Source organism: Biomphalaria glabrata, chromosome 2 (assembly GCF_947242115.1).
Source record: "Biomphalaria glabrata chromosome 2, xgBioGlab47.1, whole genome shotgun sequence".
Taxonomy (NCBI): domain Eukaryota; kingdom Metazoa; phylum Mollusca; class Gastropoda; family Planorbidae; genus Biomphalaria; species Biomphalaria glabrata.
In genome coordinates this window covers 20946642-20972529 of record NC_074712.1, presented here as the reverse complement: position 1 = coordinate 20972529, position 25888 = coordinate 20946642, and the positions used below count along the sequence as shown (strand labels likewise).

Genomic DNA, 25888 nt, shown 5'->3' with positions numbered 1-25888 from the left:
GTGAAAGCTACATTTACTAAGCTGTGAAAGCTATATTTACTAAGCTGTGAAAGCTATATTTACTAAGCTGTGAAAGCTACATTTACCAAGCTGTGAAAGCTACATTTACCAAGCTGTGAAAGCTACATTTACCAAGCTGTGAAAGCTATATCTACTAAGCTGTGAATGCAACGTTACTATAGTTAGTTGTACACTAGTTTGTTTACAAATACTGACCACTTGCATTCCTTACAGGAGACACCGATCGATATTTAACTAGGTCAGCTATAGTTAACCTCTCACCTGTGGACAGGTGTCGGTCATCGCTAGTGTAGGCAGTACTTATAAATAGAAAAGTTATTAAGCTATTACAATGGCTTTGGTCTCGTACTTGTGGAAAGAATACATCAAATTAGTCGCTGCCTTTCACATCCCACAAGAAAGAATGGAGGAATGGTGCACTCAACAAATAAATTACGATATACAAAAACGTACGGCAGAAGAAAGAAGACGTAGAGAAGACAAAGAGGTAGAAGAAAGAAGGCGTAGAGAAGACAAAGAGGTAGAAGAAAGAAGACGTAGAGAAGACAAAGAGGTAGAAGAAAGAAGACGTAGAGAAGACAAAGAGGTAGAAGAAAGAAGACGTAGAGAAGACAAAGAGGTAGAAGAAAGAAGGCGTAGAGAAGACAAAGAGGTAGAAGAAAGAAGACGTAGAGAAGACAAAGAGGTAGAAGAAAGAAGACGTAGAGAAGACAAAGAGGTAGAAGAAAGAAGACGTAGAGAAGACAAAGAGGTAGAAGAAAGAAGACGTAGAGAAGACAAAGAGGTAGAAGAAAGAAGGCGTAGAGAAGACAAAGAGGCAGAAGAAAGAAAAAGGATTAGAGAAGAAAAAGGAAGACAAGAAGACAAAGAGGCAGAAGAAAGAAAAAGGGTTAGAGAAGACAAAAGAAGACAAGAAGACAAAGAGGCCGAAGAGAAGAAACGCAAAGAAGAAAAAGAAGAAGAAGAAAGAAAACTTAAAGAAAGAAAAGAAGAAGAAGAAAGAAAACTTAAAGAAAGAAAAGAAGAAGAAGAAAGAAAACTTAAAGAAATACAAGAAGAAGAAGAAAGAAAACTTAAAGAAAGAAAAGAAGAAGAAGAAAGAAAACTTAAAGAAATACAAGAAGAAGAAGAAAGAAAACTTAAAGAAAGAAGAAGAAGAAGAAAGAAATGAAACTGAAGAAAAAGAGACAAACATTACTGAAGGACCTTACATTGTTTATGAGTACAACAAGAATACTACTGAACTTCAACTATTTAATAATGAAGAATTTAAAGCTGACCAGAAGAAAGATACAACTTTGACAAGAATGTACAAGAAGGCACAAACAAATGAAAAGCAGCCAGGACTTAATGTACCTTATTTCAAAGAAGGAATACTTGTGAAGAAAAGTGTTAATTATGATACCTATGAGTTTGTTGAACAAATCATTTTACCACTGAAATATACTCAAGACATCATTGAAAAGAATCACAATTTTTTACATACCAAACTAGCGAGTGTGACGAGGACAAAGAAAAGAATTCTTGACAAATTTTATTGGCCGAGCATTACAAAAGATGTTAAGAAACATGTTAGTCAATGTCAAGTTTGTCAAATGAACAATTCTAAGAGAAAACAAGTTCATGAACAGAATATGAAAGTTGAACAAAGTTACGAACAAGGTGGAAATATTATACCAGACAAAAATGACTCAAATGTTGACGAATCAAACCAATTTACGTGTACCTTTAAGACAGAAAATCGCCTGACATTGATGGACAATTTCTGCAACAACAGTGATATGACTCAGCAACAAAGTTACATAAGTACTTCCAAAGAAAGTCAATCAAATATAGATTCAAACATATTTGTTTCGAATGAATCACTGTCTAAGTCAAAACAAAATAACTCAGAAACGAAAACATTTCAACAAGATTTTGATACAAATATTACAGTGATACAGCCATGTGAAAAAACTAAAGAAGCTAAAGTCAACATTGAAAATGAAAGAGCATTAAATGAATACAGAAAGTTTAGAAATTTTAAACAAAAGTAGACAAAGTGAAGTTATGGTTACCTGACATGAGAAACAAGCTGATTTATACATGGCAAGGTCCATTTCCTATCATCAGAAAGATTTCAAACGTAACTTATAAAATCAACAATAACAAATATATCAAAGTGTTTCATGTTCATATGCTTGGAAAATACAACGAGGATACAGATAATGAAAACTTATCAAAAGAACTAGAAGACAATGTTACATGCTTAGAAACAATTCAAGAGGAAAATGAAGACAATATAAATGAACTATTACCAACGACATCAAAACAAACTGAATCTATCAAAGACATTGACATAGATCATTTAAAGCTGAAAAGTAAGACAGACCTGTTGAATACAAGTGAAGAATATACTGAGATATTTCATGATGTTCCTGACATATCAACATTTATAGACAATGTGATTGACTTAAAAACTGACAAACTTGCCAATTCAAATGTTTATTTTCTAACTTTGCACAATAGAGATTTACTGCAGAAAGACTTAAAGGATTTATTAGAACAATGCATACATGAACATTCAAACTCAACGTTTTATAGTTCAATCGTTTTACAACGTAAACTGTCACTAAAAGAAAGATTTAGTGTCGATATTGGACAGTTCTTGTTTGAACATATGAAAAGCAAAGAATATTGTAAGGACAATAGTTGTATGTTGCTTAAAGCTAAAGCTAGAATGAAACGTATTTATGAACTGAGAGACATTTTGTACCAATTGAAACAACGTACATTTGTAGCTAAACTAAGCAAGTTTGTATTGAAACCAAAAGTGACATTTTTCAACAGCAGAGTTGAACAAAACTCTCTGAAAACACATGACAATATTGTTAAACGTATTTTGAACTATAAAGAACCAAGAAAGAAGAAATGTACGGATAGACTAGAATTGTTTCAAGTCACCGAACAGAAGAAATGTACAGACAGACTAGAATTGTTTCAAGTACCTGGAAAGAAGGAAGTTGCAAATCTAACAAGACTGTACAGCTGGGTCAACATTTATTTTAATACTTATGTCATGCAATTGTTTATTACTTAGTATATTTGCATTAATACTGTTGTTATAATAGTTTTCCAAAAGAGTAATTTGACATTGTACATGTTTAGATTTCATATATTGAAAAGTAAGTTAATATTCAGATATTCTGTATTAGCAAGTAATATGATGAGATGACATGTATTTTTCAGTATTGTGAAGTTGTATAATTTTGATATTTTCTTGAGTTACAAAAGTTAGAAAAACTCATGCTCAAATATTATGTAGAGACAAGTGATGTGTGGAACTAAGATGTATTTTCTATAATATTAATTATATATGCTGAATACGTACAATATTTTGAATAATGTAAATGTAATGCAACAATTATTTGAATTACCAGTTCTGTACTTTATAGGAACAATTTGTTTTAGATTTTTGTGTGCATATATTATAATAGAAATAATGTTATTTTACGCATTTTATATTGCATACAAAATGCTAAAAAGGCAAGGGGGTAATGTCACGAGTCGAGTCTGTGACCTATTTCGACCAGTTTCTAGAAGCAAGTTCAAACCAGTGCAAGTGTCCAGCGTAAACAAGTTAATTTTAGATATCCAATCAAAGAAAGAGGTTAAAGGAAAAAATAGCATACGTCAGCTTCTAGAAGGTCAAAGTTACTAAAATAATTAACGGAGAAGGTTCCATGATTCTGGAACGTACGATCAAAGAAAGTATAAATAAGGGGAAAGTCAGTTAGACGGGGGTCCTCGCATAGTAGTAGTTCTTGTAGAGCGATGGTCCTCGCTTAGTTCTTGATTAGTAATAAGTTTTGTGATATTAGCGGGTCCATTAAGTAAAGTTTTAGTAATTGAAGTTGAAGTTATACTAAGTGAAGTTTTATGTATCTTTAAGTTTTATTTATGAAGTGTCAAGTTGTTATTGAATTAAGAAGTTAATTTGATGTGAAAGTTGAAGAAGTCATTAAAGAAGTTTGAAGAAAATACAGAGAGATGTTTCTTTCTTCATTTCATATGAATTCATCAAATTATTAATACAATCCTTCGGCCAGTTCATCACAAAAAGCAAGAAATAGCACTAAACCAAAACAATTGGTAAAAAATATTTCTAATCGCAGCATTTATTGTTGACAATTTAGATCTATTACAAATTTAATTGCACGACTGATCCAAACTAATTGATACATTTGCACTTCGTATAAGCTTTAGGATTTAAACAAAAAGTTTTTTGAATGCTTTTCTTGTTAGCGTTAAACAACTCAGCTCCAAAGAAATCTCGAATCAAAGGTTCTTAATCTCCATCGAAAGTTCATTTCGATACCGTTCAGTTAGATAATCCAGCTGCTTAGGTCATTCATGCTTATATCAGACTTGTATTACAATTCTTGTTGTGAAATGAAAAGTTAGTCTTTAATTTTTTAACACTATTAAACGAAATAAATCTAGTAAGTTTCTAAGTAAGTTCATCATTTAAGCTAAGTTAACATACAACGTATAAATTAAGTTCCAGAATTCATAGTGTAATACCTGGGAAAGTTACTACGCAATATCATGGTATTCAAAGCTGAAGGAAGTTTTATGTTTCTATGTAGAACACTGGCGGATCCGGTGGGGGTGCAGGCGAATTTTAGTAGAGAAATAACACAATAAGCACAAATCCCGCCACCCTGAACATAACATATTATTTCTAAATAACAGACCTGGATTAGTGGTAAATTATAATGGCCAAAATAGACCTTTCTCAGTATGGCCAACGAGCTAGTAAATCTTTACTCAACGAAAAGTGTCAGTGTGAAATTTCTATGAAAATCTTTAGAGCCGTTTTCGAGAATTGGGCCCTGATGAAACCTCTATTTATTTAAATTATGAATCTGGACAGACACTGTGATTTACTCCATTGAGTAACACAAGCCCTGATGAAACCTCTATTTATTTAAATTATGAATCTGGACAGACACTGTGATTTACTCCATCGGGTAACACCAGCCCTGATGAAACCTCTATTTATTTAAATTGTGAATCTGGACAGACACTGTGATTTACTCCATCGGGTAACATCAACCCTGATGAAACCTCTATTTATTTAAATTATGAATCTGGACAGACACTGTGATTTACTCCATTGAGTAACACAAGCCCTGATGAAACCTCTATTTATTTAAATTATGAATCTGGACAGACACTGTGATTTACTCCATTGAGTAACACAAGCCCTGATAAAACCTATTTATTTAAATTATGAATCTGGACAGACACTGTGATTTACTCCATCGGGTAACACCAACCCTGATGAAACCTCTATTTATTTAAATTATGAATCTGGACAGACACTGTGATTTATTCCATCGAGTAACACCAACCCTGATGAAACCTCTATTTATTTAAATTATGAATCTGAACAGACACTGTGATTTACTCCATTGAGTAACACAAGCCCTGATAAAACCTATTTATTTAAATTATGAATCTGGACAGACACTGTGATTTACTCCATCGGGTAACACCAACCCTGATGAAACCTCTATTTATTTAAATTATGAATCTGGACAGACACTGTGATTTATTCCATCGAGTAACACCAGCCCTGATGAAACCTCTATTTATTTAAATTATGAATCTGGACAGACACTGTGATTTACCCCATCGGGTAACACCAGCCCTGATGAAACCTCTATTTATTTAAATTATGAATCTGGACAGACACTGTGATTTACTCCATCGGGTAACAGTAACCCTGATGAAACCTCTATTTATTTAAATTATGAATCTGGACAGACACTGTGATTTACTCCATCAGGTAACACCAGCCCTGATGAAACCTCTATTTATTTAAATTATGAATCTGGACAGACACTGTGATTTACTCCATCGGGTAACACCAGCCCTGATGAAACCTATTTATTTAAATTATGAATCTGGACAGACACTGTGATTGACTCCATCGGGTAACACCAGCCCTGATGAAACCTATTTATTTAAATTATGAATCTGGACAGACACTGTGATTTACCCCATCGGGTAACACCAACCCTGATGAAACCTATTTATTTAAATTATGAATCTGGACAGACACTGTGATTTACTCCATCGGGTAACACCAGCCCTGATAAAACCTATTTATTTAAATTATGAATCTGGACAGACACTGTGATTTACTCCATTGAGTAACACCAGCCTTGATGAAACCTCTATTTATTTAAATTATGAATCTGGACAGACACTGTGATTTACTCCATCGGGTAACACCATCCCTGATGAAACCTCTATTTATTTAAATTATGAATCTGGACAGACACTGTGATTTACTTCATCGAGTAACACCAGCCCTGATGAAACCTCTATTTATTTAAATTATGAATCTGGACAGACACTGTGATTGACTCCATCGGGTAACACCAACCCTGATGAAACCTCTATTTATTTAAATTATGAATCTGGACAGACACTGTGATTTACGCCATCGGGTAACACCAACCCTGATGAAACCTTTATTTATTTACTTTTTACTTTTAGAATAGAATTTATTGAGCAATACTGTCAAAATCAGAGTTAGTTTATTTAAATCTCGCATTTTAGAAGTATTCATGTCCAATCCAATGAGTTTAACATTCGCAAGAACTGTTAAAGAAAAGTTCTGTTACGTGCTTCTCTATCAGGCTCTGTAAACATTGTTCAACACAACAACCAACTCAAGAACTTGACAACAAGAGTTCCAAATTAATGTGGTCGTTTAATAATTAACAACAAAATTGGCAAGACAATACACTGACTACAAATGTTCTACTTACATCACCGTACTGCTGTACTAAACTGTACTAGTCTGTCTGTCCTATCCTGGACTCGTAATCGAGGACTGACTTCAATGAGGACTAACAGTACCGGACTGGCCCGCTGTGCTGAATTGAACTGCCTCTCTTACACACTGTCTCTATATCTGGGCCCCGATCACATGACCATATCACTGTTTACACTCGGACAGTTCAGAGTAGTGATGGGAATCGAACCCAACTTTTAAAGTTCGGGTTCGGTTCGGTCAGATTTAAGTTCGAGTTCGGTTCGGTTCGATGACGAGTATAGTTCGGGTTTGGTTCGGTTCGGTCAGGTCTAAAGTTCGGGTTCGGCTCGGTTTGATGTTATGAAATTATGTAATAGCAAAATTAAGTTATAAGGTTTAATACAATTTATCAGATAAAACACTTTAAGTTTATTTTTTTACATAAAACAAATACTTTGCAACATATAATAGGCCTATGGGCAATACATTTTCCAAAAATAATGTTGCCTACATACATTTTAAGCATTGTAAAAATTTGTTAATGGGGATAGAACTAAAGATGCGGCAGGTTTTTGCTCAAGTCGGCAAGTGGTTTAATTCTGGGCATGACTCGGCGCTAAGCGTATTCTAACCTTTTTCTCTTAGTAAGAAGAGATATTTTTTTTAAAGGCTAATATCGATGTGCTTTCTTTCAGAACGCACTATTCACCATAATAAATAAACAAATATTTTTCGTGTAAAGACGTCTCTATCGAGGATTTTTTTTCACACATAAGTCGTCACTATAATAAATTGCAATATACGGAAGAAATTCGACTATTCTGAGACAAAAAATGCAGAAGAATCTCAATAGCGGAGATGTTTTAAAATGTTTTCTTCAAAACGTTTTGACCCATATTGTGCATACGCACCTCGCAAAAAGCAGTCCACAGCTGACAAGGTCTTATTAGAAGATAAAATGACATCTCCTACTTAATATATTTTAATTTTTAAACATGTAATTATACTAATATTCAGATAAGTTAGACTAAAAATAAAACTTTTTTTTCGACGCCCCCTCTCCTTGTTAGTTGGTCGTTGGTTTGTCGCTTACAAACAGCTAGTACAATTGAACCAATAAAGGCGTTTTATATTTTTACCGGTAAGGATAATATAGAGGGACTTCTTATGGTCCGTCAGTTACGCTGGGCAAGGCACGTATCCCGCCATAACAGAGGCGCCCCACAGAAACGCTTCAAAGACCAGCTTAGGAGTCAACTTTGCTTAGCTGACATAGAAGAGAGCACCTGGTTACATGCGGCCTCAGAACGAGTCAGTTGGAGTTCACTCCCGAAGGCCGCGGTATACACATTTGAGAACAAAAGAAAATCCGCTGCCGAGGACAAACGCAGACGAGAAAAGAAAAACTAAATGGACCACCTGCAGACAGTGGTTATGCTTGCCCTAGATGTAGCAAAATATGTAGGTCACATCTGGGACTGCGCAGCCATGGGAAAAACATTCCTCACTAATCTTCGGACTCGAAGACAAGCCTTATAATCTATATTATAAAGTAGAATGTGTGGTGTATGTATGTATGTATGTTACTTATAGACATCAAAACCGCTTGACCAATCTTGATAAAACTAGGCAGGAGTGTTCCTTGGGTACCAACTTAGACCGTAGTGTATGTATTGTAGCCCCAAAACAAACTTAAGACCCTCAAAAAAAATAAAGTTGTCCGACTCTATTACATCTATAGTATTTTATGGATCTAGGCCATGTCTACAATGTTGACATGAGAAAAGATAGAAAGGATTTAGACCTAGATCTAATTTTAAGAAATACACTTTGCGCAGATAGTTTTTTACCTTAACACATGAAAATACAAAAGAAGATCCATTGATTTCATTATATAATAAAATTAACCTTCAATTTTGTGTTTCAAAAGCATTTTTTACAAAAATTAGTTCCTGACATCTGTGACTACAGATTTCCTGACGAACATTCTTTCATTAGACAATACCGTAATGAATCGCGTACTAAAAATTAATTCGTTTAATTGTTTACTTTATAATCCCATCCCTAGATCTAAAACTCTAATTCAACTCTAAGATGATAAAACTTCTCTTCGCACAGATAGTTTTATACTTAAACACATAAATATATTAATTAAAGTCCATTCATTTCATATTTTGATCAAATAAACATTCAAATTTGGTTTTCTAAAGCTAGGCCTACATTCGTTTACGAAAGCTGCGAAGCCGAGTTGAGATAGGCCTAGATCTATATTCATTCATGAATCGCGTACTAAAAATTATTTCGTTTAATTGTTTACTTTATAATCCCATCCCTAGATCTAAAACTCTAATTCAACTCTAAGATGATAAAACTTCTCTTCGCACAGATAGTTTTATACTTTAACACATAAACATATTAATTAAAGTCCATTCATTTCATATTTTGATCAAATAAACATTCAAATTTGGTTTTCTAAAGCTACATTCGTTTACGAAAGCTGCGAAGCCGAGTTGAGATAGGCCTAGATCTATATTCATTCATGAATCGCGTACTAAAAATTATTTCGTTTAATTGTTTACTTTATAATCCCATCCCTAGATCTAAAACTCTAATCCAACTCTAAGATGATAAAACTTCTCTTCGCACAGATAGTTTAATACTTTAACACATAAATATATTAATTAAAGTCCATTCATTTCATATTTTGATCAAATAAACATTCAAAATTGGTTTTCTAAAGTTACATTCGTTTACGAAAGCTGCGAAGCCGAGTTGAGATAGGCCTAGATCTATATTCATTCATGAATCGCGTACTAAAAATTATTTCGTTTAATTGTTTACTTTATAATCCCATCCCTAGATCTAAAACTCTAATTCAACTCTAAGATGATAAAACTTCTCTTCGCACAGATAGTTTTATACTTTAACACATAAACATATTAATTAAAGTCCATTCATTTCATATTTTGATCAAATAAACATTCAAATTTGGTTTTCTAAAGCTACATTCGTTTACGAAAGCTGCGAAGCCGAGTTGAGATAGGCCTAGATCTATATTCATTCATGAATCGCGTACTAAAAATTATTTCGTTTAATTGTTTACTTTATAATCCCATCCCTAGATCTAAAACTCTAATCCAACTCTAAGATGATAAAACTTCTCTTCGCACAGATAGTTTAATACTTTAACACATAAATATATTAATTAAAGTCCATTCATTTCATATTTTGATCAAATAAACATTCAAAATTGGTTTTCTAAAGTTACATTCGTTTACGAAAGCTGCGAAGCCGAGTTGAGATAGGCCTAGATCTATGTTCATTCATGAATCGCGTACTAAAAATTATTTCGTTTAATTGTTCACTTTATAATCCCATTTATTTAACAAAGCTATCGCTCTTTTTGTTTTTAATAGATAAGAATGTATCGACTTTGGGTAAACCATTTTCGCAAAACTAATTTTATTTTCGTAGCGAAACTGAAATAACGTGAAAGGATTATTAGCTACGTTTAACATACATCTAAATCCAATCCACTAGATTATTTAAAAGAAATGTTTTAATTAAAAAAAATGGATTTAAGCCTATTAGCTATTTTGATTTGATAGCATTATTCACACTATTTTTACATTGACACATTCGCTTTACTTATTACATTATTATTTCGTTTAATTGCTTACAAAACACTCTCAGTGACTATATCGAAAGTAATGCGCAAATAAAGACCCGCGGGTCGCGGGTAACATATGTCTAGTAACATATAAACTTTAAAATAAAGTTCTTATGTGAACAACTCAATATAGCCTAACTGTTATTACAATATTCACATATTTAACTTTTGATAGAGATGTAATATTAATGAAATATACTGATATTTAAACGAAATCTAGGTCACCACAAAACAACGTCTTTACTCTTTCATGTCTCAAGATTGTCTGCCGTTTCACATTTGCATTACGCTAATTTCATCATACTCAATGCATAAACACAAATCAGTCGCTTAACCTCTTCTTATCGCCACCAGACACCACACACACACACACCCACTCTATGACACCCGTTTTTGTCAGGAAGTTGCGTCTCCCCATCCCCCAATTCAAGGTACTCGCCATCCCCACCCACGAGGGAGGACCCAAAGTTTGAGAAACGCTGCATTAAAAATACTGATGATCAATAATGCAAAACAAAATAATAGTAAAAATATTCAGGGGCATTGCTAGGAATTTTTCATCATTTGGGGGCCCGGGAGGGGCTGGACCTCTTTGGGGGGCCCCCTGCATTTTGCGTAATATTGAATATTGTAAAAAAAAAACACTCATTTGGGTCCCCCTCAAGTGGGGGCCCGGGGAGATTTTCCATTTCTCCCCCTCCTCCCCCACCCTTGCTACGCCACTGATAATATTCCAATATGGAATACTTCACAATTTTGTAAAAATAATTCACTTAATAGAAGATAATTAAAATTTATTTTAAACTAGAACACAAATGAACTTATTGTAGATTTATATCTACACTCTATAATCAGCAAAAAATATTCTACTCTCAACTAACAGCCATCTCAAATAAAAGTGACAATATTTTAATGTTGACTTTATACTTACTAGGAACTAGTCTAGATCTAGATCTAATTAGAGGGCGCTTATTCAACTCAAAACCAATATTGCAAACAGCCCGCGAAAATTCAAGGCCAGGGCGGAGTCGGCACATACGGAAAAACCCATGGGAACCCCAGCGCGCCCTTTTTTTTTTTTTTAAAGTTTTCAAAATACCCCCCCCCCCTCCCAAGTTTTCAACGTATAATGGAATCATTAGAATTTAAATAAAATATTTAAGTAATTTTTTTTTATTATTTTAAACCAAAAATAATAAAAAAAAAAGGATGAACAAATTGCAACATTAGTTCGGTTAAGATAAGGAGGGTTCGTTCGGTTCGGTTCGTACCAAGCAGTTTCAAAGTTCGGGTTCGGTTCGGTCATAAGTGAGGTTCGAGTTCGGTTCGTTCGGTTCGGGTTCGGTTCGTTTCCCATCTCTAGTTCAGAGCTCATACCAGTACTGTCCCTTGCCCTTTGACAAAGTTGACAATAATCACCAAGCTGACCTGTGTTACACGTGCTAGCTGACCGCACACACTTTTAAACCTTTAGCGTCGTCACCACAGTTGTATAGCGCTACAGTTTCCTAATCGTTGCCAGGTTTAGAATAGTAAGTTGTAGAAAATACAACAACTCAGAATAAACATTTTGTTAAAACTTATGTCCCTAATTTAATGTAGTTTTATGTAATAGGTAAAGGCGTCTACCTATCTTATAAGTAGTTGTAAGGGAAGGAAGCCAATGCTCAAAGTGTGTCAAAATAACTCCTGGTATCAAGATCTAGAAATCATTTAATTCTTCAAACCCATCCTTCTATGGAGCACAGATAAATATTCGCTCTTGATGGAGCTCAGCTGATGGTGAAAGTTAGACTTTACGAGCAACTCCTTATGCCAATATACATGCAGAGAAAAGACTCCAACAGGCTCAAGCTTTATTTCTTGTGACATTGCGGCTACAAGCCTATAATTACCCTCTGACTTGATCGGCAAGCCACCATATCCCTTCAAAAGCTATTAATATAGCGATAAAAAAGGTCATTAGATTTTTTGATATAGCAGCTTTAAAGTACGAGGGGTGAGACTTGCTGCGTTTGTGTTTATCGGTACTTAATCAGAAAAAGATTTGGCTAAAACCTTCGTTTTCTGGGTCTTTTGAATCACATGTTATTGTTGTGCAAAGCGCTTTAACAGGTCAACGCAGTGTTTCTCAAACGTTCACCAAGCCAAGCCTCCCCCCTTAAGGCAAAACAATTTACTCCCGCGCCCCACAGCCACGGACATTGTAGTCTGCTTTCTGGAGACATTTCCCTACGTTCTGAACTACAGAAACATCTTCTCCTTGCTCCACAGCGCATTATTCAACATGATAAAAACAAGGTTACAAAGACAGTTTGTGCGAAAACACAAACTAAAAAATCGGCCCCCGAAGTGGTCCACCCAGGCAGGTAAAAAGTCAGGTTTCAATATTTTCAGAAAGAATATAAAAATGAAATTCTATCAAATACAAATGACAGAAGAATGGAGAAAGAAGGTTGGCAGATCATGTGTGGTGTCCCAACGGTCCAGCAGACCAAGGGATAGGTGAAAGTGAAATTAGATGTGAACCTGGCCTAACTGATGTCTTATAATGATCTAATTGTTTTGTAAATGGTCAATCTCCTATTTAAAGCCATAGCAAAGAAAAATTTCCATAAAAAAAAAATTCCTTTAGTTTATTATTTCATGGTTATTGAGGTGCTCTGCGGTTCACATAATGATATGAAAAACTATTTATTAATTGTTGTTTTAAATTATGTTCAACTTATATAGATTATAGATTTTTTCTTTTTAATTTTTTTTTTTTAAATATACAATTGTAAAAAAAATATTTTTTTTGACAAAAATCTAAAATTGTTTGCATAAATGTGTTAAAAAATGGTAAATAGTCATCTCCCTTACTAAAAGGCCTCCATGTTTGTTACTATTAATAGTGAATAATTGTAAGATGGTGTATTTTTATGAAAAAAACTGCTTGCATAATTTATTTAAAAATTTGATTATTCGTTTTCAGAAAAGAAAAAAGTAGCCGTAACATCAGACATCAGAACTTTGAATGGTCTAAAATATTATGAAGTCGAATTTTCATTATCTTTTTTAGTTTACGATATCTATACGGGACGGACGGACAGACATACCACAAAAAACTAATAGCGTCTTTTCGGGATTGACTAAAAAAAGCGCATGTCAAATTTAGTGAAAAAAAAAATAGGCTGTAAGGGCCATTACAAAATACTAATTCGAGGTACATATAGAGCATCTTTATAATCTTTAAGCAGACAAAATTCGTGATAAATGAGACCATTCTGCTTTATAATTGTATGGCTTGCTCACTCTAGCCGAGACGTAGGGAAATGCGTCCTTGTAAATGTCTTTCACGAAAACGTATTGGTATTTGAAAAGTTCTTATTTAGACGATGAAACGATGTCAGTTCATGAAATTCTTACAAATTTTTTAAACATTAGTGAGAAGTACATTTTCACTTCATTAACATTCAAATGTAGAGTAATGAATGTAACAAATACAGCACAACTTTTGTCCGTTAAAAAAATTAAAGGAAAGTAGTGACTCCTTTAAGGCAACGTGCCCCACAGTTTGAGAAACGCTGGGATAACTTGTCAGGTTTAGCAACAACTTGAGACATTTTAAAGTACAAGCAAACCAGATCTCTAACCACCTCACAACAAAGTATTCACAGAGGTGAGGTGAGTTTTGTAACATTGAATATTTACTTGAGTTTAGTGTGCCTAAGTAATTTGAATAGAAATGCTTATGTTCTAATCATTTCGAATAATGTCGGCTCAGTTAATACAAGTATGTATGTCCAGTTTTTTTTAAATGAATTATTTTTTTTAATCAACGGTATCAATTTCTGATATATTATATAATTTAGTATCTTTAAATTTAATTATATAATTAACTAGCAGTAACCCTTCCTTATCCAAATATATGTATATATAATGATTAAAGACGCATGTTTTGTGCGTTTTGTCTGTCCGTCATGTTAATATCGAAAAAAAAAAAGACTAAAAGCTATTGAAAATCTGAATAAAATTTAATTTCCGTTCTAAAAAATCGCAATAGTTTTAAGTTTCTACAATAAATTGTTCCGGATTTTTATTTAGTGAAAGAAAATAAGAATTCCAGATAAATCTAATACCGTTGATTAAATTTTTAGGATGGTCTCGTATGAAAATTAGATGTACCATAGCCTTCTGGAGAGATTTTCAAACCATACTTTTGTGTTAGGAAGTTGTTTTCCTTAAAAATCGGAACATAATATTAACGATTATTAGATTTTCTAACGTTTTATCTAAGAAATTAAATGTAGTGTAGGAGAAAAGTGCAATTTTACATAAATAAAGTTAAACAAAATTTTTATAAGAAATCCGGAACAACCAATTTTCGTAAATGAGAAGAAGATTATCTGTTTTATTTATTAGAAGAGAGGGTTTCTAACAGTTATTTGGCGTTAGAAGATTTTTCATACTAAATTTGGAAAATTTTTGGCGAAGATTTGTAAGAAAATTAAAGTAATGTATGTCGATTTCTTTTCCAAATCAAAATCCGGAACATTCTTTACCGATTAAACAACTTTTGTTATGTTTTATCAAGAAAATTAACTGCAAAATAAGTATAAAAACCGATTCTCAATAATCGTTTCTAATAAATTACTTTCTTATTTTTAAATCCTCAACAACCTATTGTCGATATTTAAAAAAAATAACGTCATTTGACATAAATTTGTTTTAAGTGGAAAATACGGAACAATTTGATATCTATAAATAAACTATAGTGACGTATTGTTTAAGAATATAAGTGTAATTTAGTCAATTATACGATTTCAAACAATCATTTGACAATTTATAGTTAATGAAATATAAGTCAGATTTTCATTTAGCATTTATATGCTATTTACATTAAAAAACAACATATTATTGATCATGTGATTTTGCAACGTTTAAACGGGGAAATTAATGTAATATAAGTTAGAATAGCAAACAATCATTCGTTGGCATTGATTTATTTTCACAAAAACATCCGGAACAATCTATTATATATACTTAAAACTTTTGAGATGTTTCGGAATAGATTTTAGAGTTGTTTTTGTTATCTTAACGTGACAGACAGTTCGACCGGCAAATCAAACGCACAAAAATAAGTGTCTTTTATCCTGATATGGGAACTAAACAAAAAATAAATAAAATCTGATTATTTAAAAATTTTGAGGAAACTGATTAGTACCATGTTTTGCTTCTACTGGTTACGCTACTGCACGAAAGTCGCTGCATAAAAAGTCCATTTTAAAAAATGTACGTGATAGTTACATACATTCTTAGCCTTTTATTAACAAATATACATGTTTTCTTTTAATTTTAACAGCTAGTTGACCAGAAAAAACATCTATATCAGGTATATATATATTTGTTGTGAACATTTCTTGTACATTTTATAAATATATTTGACTTTGTGATACTGAAAATACACAAAAAATTGTCCTACTTTGTTAACATATTGTAACATTACCTTCCTTACATTTAAGTAATTGTTTTAGAATTGGTGTATTATTATGAAAAAATCGCTTGCATAATTAATTTATAAATTCACGGTTTGCTTTTAGAAAACAAAAGTAGCCGCTGCACCTAAACTTTTCAGGCTGCATTGCATGGTGAAAAAATATTATTCATTTCTCTTCTAGTTTTCGAGATCTGAGTGTGACAGACGGACATACGGACATTTTGCACACACCCTATAGCGACTTTCCCCCTTACGGGGGCAGCTAAAAATCGTTGGGAAATACCGAAAATAAAATACAAAGGTTTTAAAAAGCTTGCGATTTTTCGCGAATGTACATATATTTTTATAATATCGATTTGCTTTAATTTATTGTTATAGTATATTTCATCTCTTTGGAATGTATCGAAATGACAATAGATCTATCCCTTGCTCTCTCTCTCTCTCTTTGTCTCTTTCTCTTGTACAAAATTAAAAGACTCTAGATCTATCTTATGCATGCGAGACATGGACATCATCTGCCAAAATTGAAAAAGACTAAATGTGGCTCAACAAAGAGGGCTGAGACGGATTTTAAAAGTCAGTCATAGAAATCACGTCTCAAACAAAGAAATCCTATGCCGAACTGGGGGTCGACCACTTGATGGGGATGTGACAGAGCGTCGCATGAGGTTTGCGGGACATGTTCTCCGACATAATGAACAACGCATACGAAGAGTGTATAGAAAATCTGATTTTACCATATTCTGTGGCTTAGAAAGTTTAGGTGCAAGGGCTACTTAGTGTTTTGCTGAGCGAACCGTTTTGTTTTAAAAATAATTATGCTAGCCTTTTATTTTCATAAAAATACACCACATTTTGTTTTTTAAACTTCAGGTACGTCTTTTTCAATAGGTCATAGACTTTTTCAATAGGTTACTGACTTTTTCATTTATAGTTGCCGGTTTCTTTGATGGATTCGGGCATTGGTTAAGAAAATAGCAACTTAGATCAACATAAAAAATATTAACGGCTCATTCAAAAATATTTTTTCCTTTATTAATAACCTTTATTAGTAGAATAAAATAAAATAAAATAGAAAAGAATAGAAAAGCTTTTCATACAAGTGAGAAGTGACAGAGTTTTATGTGTATGAATCTAGAAAGTGTCCGGAAATCTGATCAAAAAATGAATTCGTGTGTCTTTTACCCTTGTGACCTAAAGAGGATTCATGAACCAATATGATCAGTTCACATTACCTTTTAGCGGGTATAGCTAAAAAGATTCAAATAGAATTATACCTAGATTTAGGTATTTTAGATCAACAGATCAGTGTTAAAGGTGTGCTGGCACGCTCGTCCAGAAATACATTGGTCCCTACTAGTACTGCCTAGGTTATTAGGTATAACCTCCAGGTATACAATTAAACTAATGTATGCAACACAAGACTTAAAGTCACAGGTAAACATATATACAAAGTTTATTTACAAAAAAAGTCAAATAATTGTGTAAATGAATGGCCATCGACTTGCCTTCTCAACACAAAATAAAAGTTACACATTCAAAAATAGTAAGGCAAACCGCCCTAGTCATATGTTACAACTATGTAAATAAATAGTCATCAACTCACTCTCAATACAAAATAAACAAAAGATACACTCAACAATTGTATGGCACACCACCCTAGTCATATAATGTATACACTATCGTCACATTCTGGAAATAACACATCAGTGTAGAAAAATAAAGGTCACAGGTTGTGACGAGATGTTAAATTAGTTAATAATTGGCTGGTTTATTTAAGTCTAGGGGGAAATTTTATTAATTTATCCCGCTCACATATAAGATTTTGTACAGGCACACCGCAACTAACCTTAAGAACAGACAAATATTATAAGTTTATAAATAAATATAATTTAATAAATGAAGGTTTACAAAAGATAAATGATCAAATAAAATTATTATCGAGAAATTAAACGAAGGTGCTAATATCTAACATAACTGCTCATCATGGATTGCTAATTGGTGAGTGATTGGAAGAGAAGAATGTTCCTATGTCTGGCTACTTATTTTCTTAGCTGTTAGCCCGTGGGTCGTCTTCTGGCGGTCGAAGGACTGGCACTCAGAAGGATGAGTCATCCGGCTCTGTCTTAGGACGTCGGCTCGGGATATCCTCTATGCTGTAGGCAAACTGGCTCTAGGGTGAGGCCGCTGCCTGTTTAGCAGTAGAGAGGGTTGGTGCTGCAGACTAAGTTGTAGTGGGGTGATCTCTCAGCTGTGATCTCTAGCTCGTAGAGAGCCGTGCTAACTCAACACCAGTTTATCTTCTGCGGCGAAGGTTGCTCTAATCAGTCGGCATTAGGCAATAGCTATTGGGCAGTGGACAGTTTGGGCCGGGTACTGGGCAGATGATACTGGGCAGTTAAGGCACTGTGGACACTGGGCAATATGTTAAGGCCAAGGACAGTAGGCAATGCCTTCTTGCTAACAGGTATATAATTGGGGGGGGGGGTATCTGGTGTGGTCTGCTCCGGTTACAGCTTAGCTGGAGATCTGGTAGTTATAGGAGTCGGGTGTAGCAATCGTGTGTAGCAACCAGGGGTAGCAACCAGGCTGGGGATAAGACAGACAATTAGGAACCTCCTAAAGGCATTGAGCAAGGATTCCCATATACCTTGCAATCAATCAGATGTAGGCATTGGTATCAATCCCAATAAGGCATTTAAGACAATTAAGTATAAAATCTCAAAGCATGCATATAACTCAATAACAAAAAGATACAAGTAAGATAACCACAATAAATGTGTCATCATACAATGTAGGATGATACTACTCAAGATTCATCAATTAAATTTGATTACGACGATAAGCAATCAGTTATAGTACAATGGGGAATGAGCATATTATATACTAAAGGATAAGATAAAAGTAAAATACTATGGATCGATATACAGTATAAGGGTTTGATATAATTAATCAAAATGAAACTCATCCAAGGAACTATAAGTTCAAAAGCGTGTGAGACATACTAATATGTATGAGGGATATAATAGAAATGTGAAATAATTAATTTCACATGGGCTCTGTAAGTTTAGCGTCCCGAGACATGACGTTAAACTGCGCTCCTCTTTCCTTAGCACTTTTGGAGCTCAAAAGTGCCCTACTTCTTTTCTATCATTGTGTCTGCCTCCTCTTTTCCTAAGTCTGCCTTCATTGATCATCACACTGTCTCCTTAACTTTAAATTCTCACTACGTCCTAGACCAGTCCGTTTGCCGTGGACTGCGATGGGTAAGGGGGGATAAAGAGATCCTGGTGTTTGAGTGGTGGCTATCTGAGGATAAACCACAACAACACAATACTTTGGCTCCAAGTTCCCCTAGACCTGAGACCCAGATGGCCCGCTCTGGGTCAACCGGCTGGTCATGCCGAGCTACCAGCATAGGTCGTCGACCTATGCTGGAGGGCGGTGGCTGGAGGGTCAATCAGGGAGCTGCTGTATCGGACACATGTCCGATGTAGCAGCTGACTGAGTATAGCACCTGTGTAGCCCTGGCGGGCTCATTCTGGACATCCGAATGGCCCGTCCCCTTGTTGGACTCGATGGCGGGTGGGGAGCACAGGTGCCGAATTAACCAAAATATATATGGACAAAAAAACACACACAAAACTACTTGCCCCAGACCTATGTCTGGGCAAGAAACGACGAATTGACGATAAAAAAGAGGAGGTCCCAAAAAGCTGTGCCACCTGGCCATCATTTCTGGTGGTTAGATGCACAGAGGAGGGAAAAAGCCTGACCAAGTTGAGCCCTTTTATTATCTATAAGGGACTCAAGTCAGTAGTGGGAGAGCCCAAGAGTGTGTCTAAGCTACACAAAACAATGGAACTCCTTGTAGAAGTAGACAGCAAGACACACTCTGATGGGCTTTTAAGATGCAGAAGACTCTGTGATCTCCAAGTGGAAGTCATGCCACACAAGAGTCTGAACACCAGCAGAGGTGTAATCAGCTCTAGGGACCTACTGGAATGTTCCGAGAAGGAAATAGTGGAGGGCATTGAAGGAGTCACCCATGCCCGGCGCATTACCAGGCGCAGGGAGGGTGAGGAGGTCAAAACCGCCACTATTATCCTCACATTCGGAACTAGGACACCGCCAGAGTATGTGAAGGCAGGATACCTACGAGTTCCAGTGAGGCCCTACATACCTAACCCCATGAGGTGCTTCAAGTGCCAGGGTTATGGACACGGCGCGGCAGTCTGTAAGAGGAACACTGTGTGTGCCAGATGTGCTGGAGAGGGTCATGAGGACAAGGGCTGCACAGCCCAGTTCAAATGCCCAAACTGTCAAGCTGGCCACTCAGCCTACTCCAAGGACTGCCCTGTGTGGAAACAGGAGGTTGCCGTGCAGGAGTACAAGGCAAGAAACGGATGTACCTTTAGCCAGGCGAAATCGGCTGTACTGGCCCTACCCAAGGGCCAATTCGGCTTGACAAAGACATACGCCCAGGCTGTTGCTAAGAAAGGAAGATCCATAGCCACACAGACGGACACATTGACCCCACCACCCCCTCCTCCTCCCCCAACTCAGAAGAAAACACCGCCAAAGAACACACCTCTGAAGAAACAAGAAAGCCCTGTTGTCATGCCAAAGAACAGGTTCTCTGTGCTCGCTGATGAGAGCATGGAGACTGAGCAGCATGTCAAAACCAATACTCCGGGAGAACCCGGAGATATCATGTCTGACACAGGTTCTCCTCAGAGAACCCAGCCAGACACCCCAACCTCTACTGAGTTAGAGGTTGACCAACTCTCTAAGGGGAGAAATCAAAGCGGAGAGGATGCCCGAGGTAAGAGAGGAGGAAATAACCTCCGCTCTAACCAGAGGGATCTCCCCTCTCCAGAGAGAAAGACTTCCCCCAAAAGGGGGTTGTCCTCTTCTCCATCCAAACCCAAGAATAAAAATACCAAGGTCACTGGAATAAAGGGAAACCCCTCCGGGGGCCTCCCAAGGCCAAATAGCTCCAAGTAGGTCATCTAGAATAAGCCATGGATTCCAGAATTGTACAGTGGAATTGTAGAGGCCTCAAGGCCAATTACGAGGAAATGCAGCTACTGATGGACTCTGAGACTCCTGTAGCTGTCTGCTTACAGGAAACATTTCTAAAAGATTGCATCAGCTTCCGAAGCTACCGTGCTTACACCAAGAATGTTGAGGATGCTGAGAGAGCATCAGGTGGAGTCTGTATCCTTGTGAAGGATAGCATCCCCCATGAGAGGGTAGAACTACAGACCACACTACAGGCCGTAGCAGCTAGGATAACCCTTCACAAGGTTATCACTTGCTGCAGCCTGTATCTACCACCAGGCGCTCCATTAAACCGAACAGACATGGAGGACCTATTGAAACAACTCCCCCGGCCTTATTTAATCCTTGGGGATTTCAATGCCCATAACACCATGTGGGGATCCAACAATACCGACACAAGAGGTCGTATGCTGGAGGATATCTTCCTCCAACATGATTTATGCATACTTAATGATGCATCACCGACCTACTTGCACCCAGGAACTGGATCATTCACATGCATTGACCTCACCGTATGCGTCCCCGGACTTCTGGACGATTTTAAATGGTCAGTTAGAATGATCTACGGGGAAGTGATCACTTCCCAATCATCATTACTAACAATCTCCCTTCATTGGGACGACCTCAGCGGTGGAAACTGAATAAGGCCGATTGGGAACAATTCCAAAAAAGATGCTCTGAGGATATCACAGAAAATATCCTCCATGAACAGAACCCAGCTGATACCTTTGCTAGCAAGCTACTAAGTATAACCAGGAAAGTTGTACCCCTAACCTCTGCAAATCCAAAACGGCCTAGCAAACCATGGTTTGATACAGCTTGCAAAAGTGCTATTGGTGATAGGAAAAAACGACTGGCTGCATTTATAAAGAATCCTTCCCAGGAAAACCTAAAGCTATTCAGGATAGCTAGAGCAAAGGCTAGACAAACCATACGGTCAGCCAAAAGGAATTCCTGGAGAAGTTTTGTCGGCAGTCTGGATGCCAAAACTTCTGCTAGAGCGGTTTGGAAGGCAGTAAGGCGAATCAAAGGGAAAGAATCAAATGCAATAGGGCATTTGAAAAACCAAGGACAAACTGTCACGTCCCCCAGAGAAATAGCTGACTGCCTTGCATCCTCAATAGCAGAAAAATCATCCACTGCACACTACACGCCAGAGTTCCAAAAAGTCAAAACCAGGGAGGAAAGACACCCCATTGATTTCAGGTCAGAGAACAATGAAGACTACAACAAACCGTTCTCGCTTGAGGAACTGAGGGAATCGCTGGACAAGTCACATGACACAGCGCCTGGAGAAGACGAAATCCATTACCAGTTCCTCAAGCACCTTCCCGAACCCTCATTGGCAGTCCTACTAGGGGTCTATAACTGTGTGTGGCAAACAGGCGCTTTCCCAAACAGCTGGAGGAAAGCCACAGTTATACCGATACCTAAACCGGGAAGAGACGGCTCTGACCCAGCTAACTATCGACCAATAGCACTAACAAGCTGCATCTGCAAAACCATGGAAAGAATGATTAACAGTAGGCTGGTCTGGTACCTGGAAAGGAATAAAGTGATCTCAAACTACCAGTGCGGATTCCGGCAGGGGCGGACAACAACTGACCACCTGGTAAGGCTGGAAGCTTATATTAGAAATGCATTACTCAGAAGAGAACATCTAGTAGCTGTATTCTTCGATATAGAAAAGGCCTATGACACAACCTGGAAACATGGCATTCTACGTGACCTCGCGCTTATGGGGCTTAAGGGACACCTCCCCCGTTTTGTGGTGAAAGATCGAAAATTTCAGGTCCGAGTGGGCAACTTCGCTTCTGACACTCATGACCAGGAAATGGGTGTACCCCAGGGCAGCATTCTGTCAGTCACCCTGTTCAACATTAAAATAAATAGCATCATAAATGCGCTGTCCCCTGGCATAGAGTGCTCTTTGTATGTTGATGACTTTGTTATTCTTACTTATGGGAAAAACATGAACACCTTAGAAAGGAAATTACAGTTATGTTTAAACAAAATTCAGGGTTGGGCAAACTATAATGGTTTCAAATTCTCTGACTCCAAAACAGTTAGTATGCATTTTTGTAATCTAAGGGGGCTCCACCCAGACCCTGAACTATTTATACACAAAAAGAAGATCCCTGTCGTGAAAACTACAAAATTTTTAGGCCTCACCTTAGATTCCAAATTCAATTTTCTCCCCCACATTAAGGAACTTAAGAAGAAATGCCAAAAGTCATTAAACATACTAAGAGTACTCAGCCATACGGACTGGGGAGCTGACAGAGATACCTTGCTGCTGCTCTATCGGAGTCTAATTCGATCCAAGCTAGACTACGGATCCATAATATATGGAGCAGCAAGGAAGTCGTACCTAAAAATACTGGAACCAATACAAAATGCTGCCCTGCGTCTCTGTCTCGGCGCGTTTCGTACATCACATATCCCAAGTCTCCATGTGGAGGCTGGAGAACTCCCCATGGATATAAGAATGAAAAAGCTTGCAATGCAGTATATAGTCAAGCTAAAATCCAACCCCACGAACCCTGCTTTTGACTCCATATTTAACCCCACAGAGGTAGAATTATACAATCGAAGGCCTAACGTCATACAGCCGTTGGGCCTTCGAATGAGAGAACCCATCCAAAATTTAACCCCACCCATTGACCAAATCTCTAAAATAGAAACCCCTCAGTATCCTCCTTGGCTAATGAATAAACCTAAATTAAATTTATCCCTCCTTAATTTCAAAAAAGAAAATACAGACCCAATCATACTACAGGTCCACTTTAGGGAACTGCAGGAGAGCTACGGAGATTGTGGCACCATCTACACAGACGGATCCAAAATGGAGGGAAAGGTCGCGTGTGCCTGCTCCTTTCGGAACAAAACAATCTCCCGTAGACTCCCCGATGGCTGCTCCATCTTTACGGCCGAATTGCACGCAATATTGCTTGCACTTATGGCCGTAAAAGCATCAGAAAGGAGTAAATTTATAATCTGCTCCGACTCCAAATCTGCATTGCAAGCTTTGGGGCGGATGAAGACTGACATCCCATTGGTACATAAGAGCCTGAAGCTGTTGGACCTAATAACAGCCGACCGTAGGGATGTCACCTTCATCTGGGTCCCCTCCCATGTTGGCATTGAGGGAAACGAAGCCGCAGACAGAGAAGCAAAGAGAGCCCTAAATCATGCGGTGTCAGGAACCCAAATTCCCTACTCGGACCTGAGACAAAGTATTGCCTCTGCCACCTATCGAGAGTGGCAGAACCGATGGGAGGCTGAGACTCACAGTAAACTCAGGCAGATTGTGGCGGATGTCAGGTGGCGGCCCACATCTAAGGGTCTGACAAGGCGTGGTAGCACAACCATGTCCAGACTTAGGATTGGCCACACCTACATCACGCACTCTTTTGTACTGAAGAGAGAGGAGCCCCCACTTTGCGAGTACTGTGACTCTCGCCTCACCGTGGAACATATCCTCGTTGATTGCCCCAGATACCAGGATGTCAGGGCGAAACATTTTAAAAACACTATTTAATAATGTCGACCCTGGGAAGGTACTGGGCTTTATTCGGGAAGTGGGGCTATCTACGAAGATCTGATTTCTGAATTTGTGAACATGCACTATTTACATTAGATTTTTACCAAATATTTAAATTTTTACTACCTTTACTATTTTAACTGTGAATAGACCTTAATTTTAATTATATTACTGTATAGAATCTGGCCCTTGTTGTTTAGAGAGAGAGAGTAGTCCTTAAGGGACTGCAGGCACGACATGGCCTAAATTGTGCCGATGTGCCTCAAATCAACAAATCAACAAAAATCAAATCAACTGTAAGTTTAGAGCACTGCGATCTAAGTTCTTAGACAGTACTCAGATTCACGAAAGGGTATTGTTTACATCAATCACTAAAATACAGGAATGGATGAAACATAACAAATTAAATATAATAACTATAGTTTCAAATGTAGACAACCATAGCGGCATTAATAATACTATATGAAGATCGACATCGACATAAAATAGTACAATGTACATGCATAATAAAGTCATAATGTAATGACGGGGAACGTGGTTGTGTACTAATGTGTACTCACATATTCCTATAAGATAAAATAAGTATAGTAAAATGTTTACACTTACCCGTTTGTCCCTAATGAAACCTCACAACTAAACTTCCTAAATGAGGACACTGTATGAATTCTAGCGGCCTAACTTAGAATGCTTTGGTCTCTCTCTATATATAGTTGGGGCATTTTGTTTAACGGGTAGGGAAGATAGCTAGCTGATTTTCTCACATGTATCTATGTACTGGACACGTCAGGCGTCATGTCCGATTTATGGCCTGTACCGTGAGAGTAGGGACTAAGGCGAATATGTATTTGTCCAGCCCGAGTGCAATGCTAGGGCGGTGCGTATCCTGCGGGGGGGGGGGGGAGGGAGAAATAGGTGTGAAAAAGTTATTAAGCCGCTGCGTGTAGCGCTGGTGCAGCAACTATTGTGTGCTGGTCACCTGTACAGCGGTCAAAATTAAAAGTTAGCCCTAGAAAGGCTAGTTAATGTTTTATGTCGAGATTAGTCCCGTGAGAAACAGTGCGATGGGAGATTTATCGGTAATAGGCGATATTATGCCGCCCAGGCCCGATCCGGTTCTTTCTGTGGTCTTACTGTAGACAATAAGCTCCTAAACCTACCCTCCAAAGCTGTACCATCGCAAATTAATATTAAGCCGAAAAAAAAAATTTAGTTTTCAAGTTCTTTTATCATTGTTGTAATGAAAAATACGCCATTTTGTTTACTACGTTCTTAAGAGGATGTAACTTTCCATTCCAGAAG

At 36.9% G+C, this 25888-nt stretch overlaps 2 protein-coding genes across 5 annotated transcripts in view; both read left to right on the top strand.

Moving 5' to 3' along the window:
- The first annotated feature begins 352 nt into the window (after window positions 1–352).
- Window positions 353–2581, top strand: LOC129924651 (myb-like protein X). Its single transcript, XM_056021119.1, has 2 exons — window positions 353–706; window positions 810–2581. The coding sequence occupies exons 1-2, from the start codon at window positions 353–355 to the stop codon at window positions 2055–2057; spliced, it is 1602 nt and encodes a 533-aa protein (XP_055877094.1). The 3' UTR covers window positions 2058–2581.
- Window positions 2582–14130: 11549 nt separating this feature from the next.
- Window positions 14131–25888, top strand: part of LOC106056667 (uncharacterized) — a 38226-nt gene continuing 26468 nt past the window's right edge. Inside the window, exons 1-2 of one of the 4 annotated variants that reach the window (XM_056022054.1) lie at window positions 14131–14168; window positions 15847–15876. The gene's annotated coding sequence lies outside the window, so the exon portion shown is untranslated. Of the gene's footprint in view, window positions 14278–15846; window positions 15877–25888 lie in introns of all 4 variants that reach the window. The other 3 variants (XM_056022052.1, XM_056022055.1, XM_056022051.1) reach the window with 3 other exon arrangements.

What these genes read in the sequence shown, in the direction of transcription:
- LOC129924651 (XM_056021119.1), top strand. Translation starts at nt 353, where the DNA reads ATGGCTTTGGTCTCGTACTTGTGGAAAGAATACATCAAATTAGTCGCT. An exon ending in GACGTAGAGAAGACAAAGAG is followed by an intron (nt 707 to 809) that starts GTAGAAGAAAGA and finishes ACAAAGAGGTAG; the next exon opens with AAGAAAGAAGGCGTAGAGAA.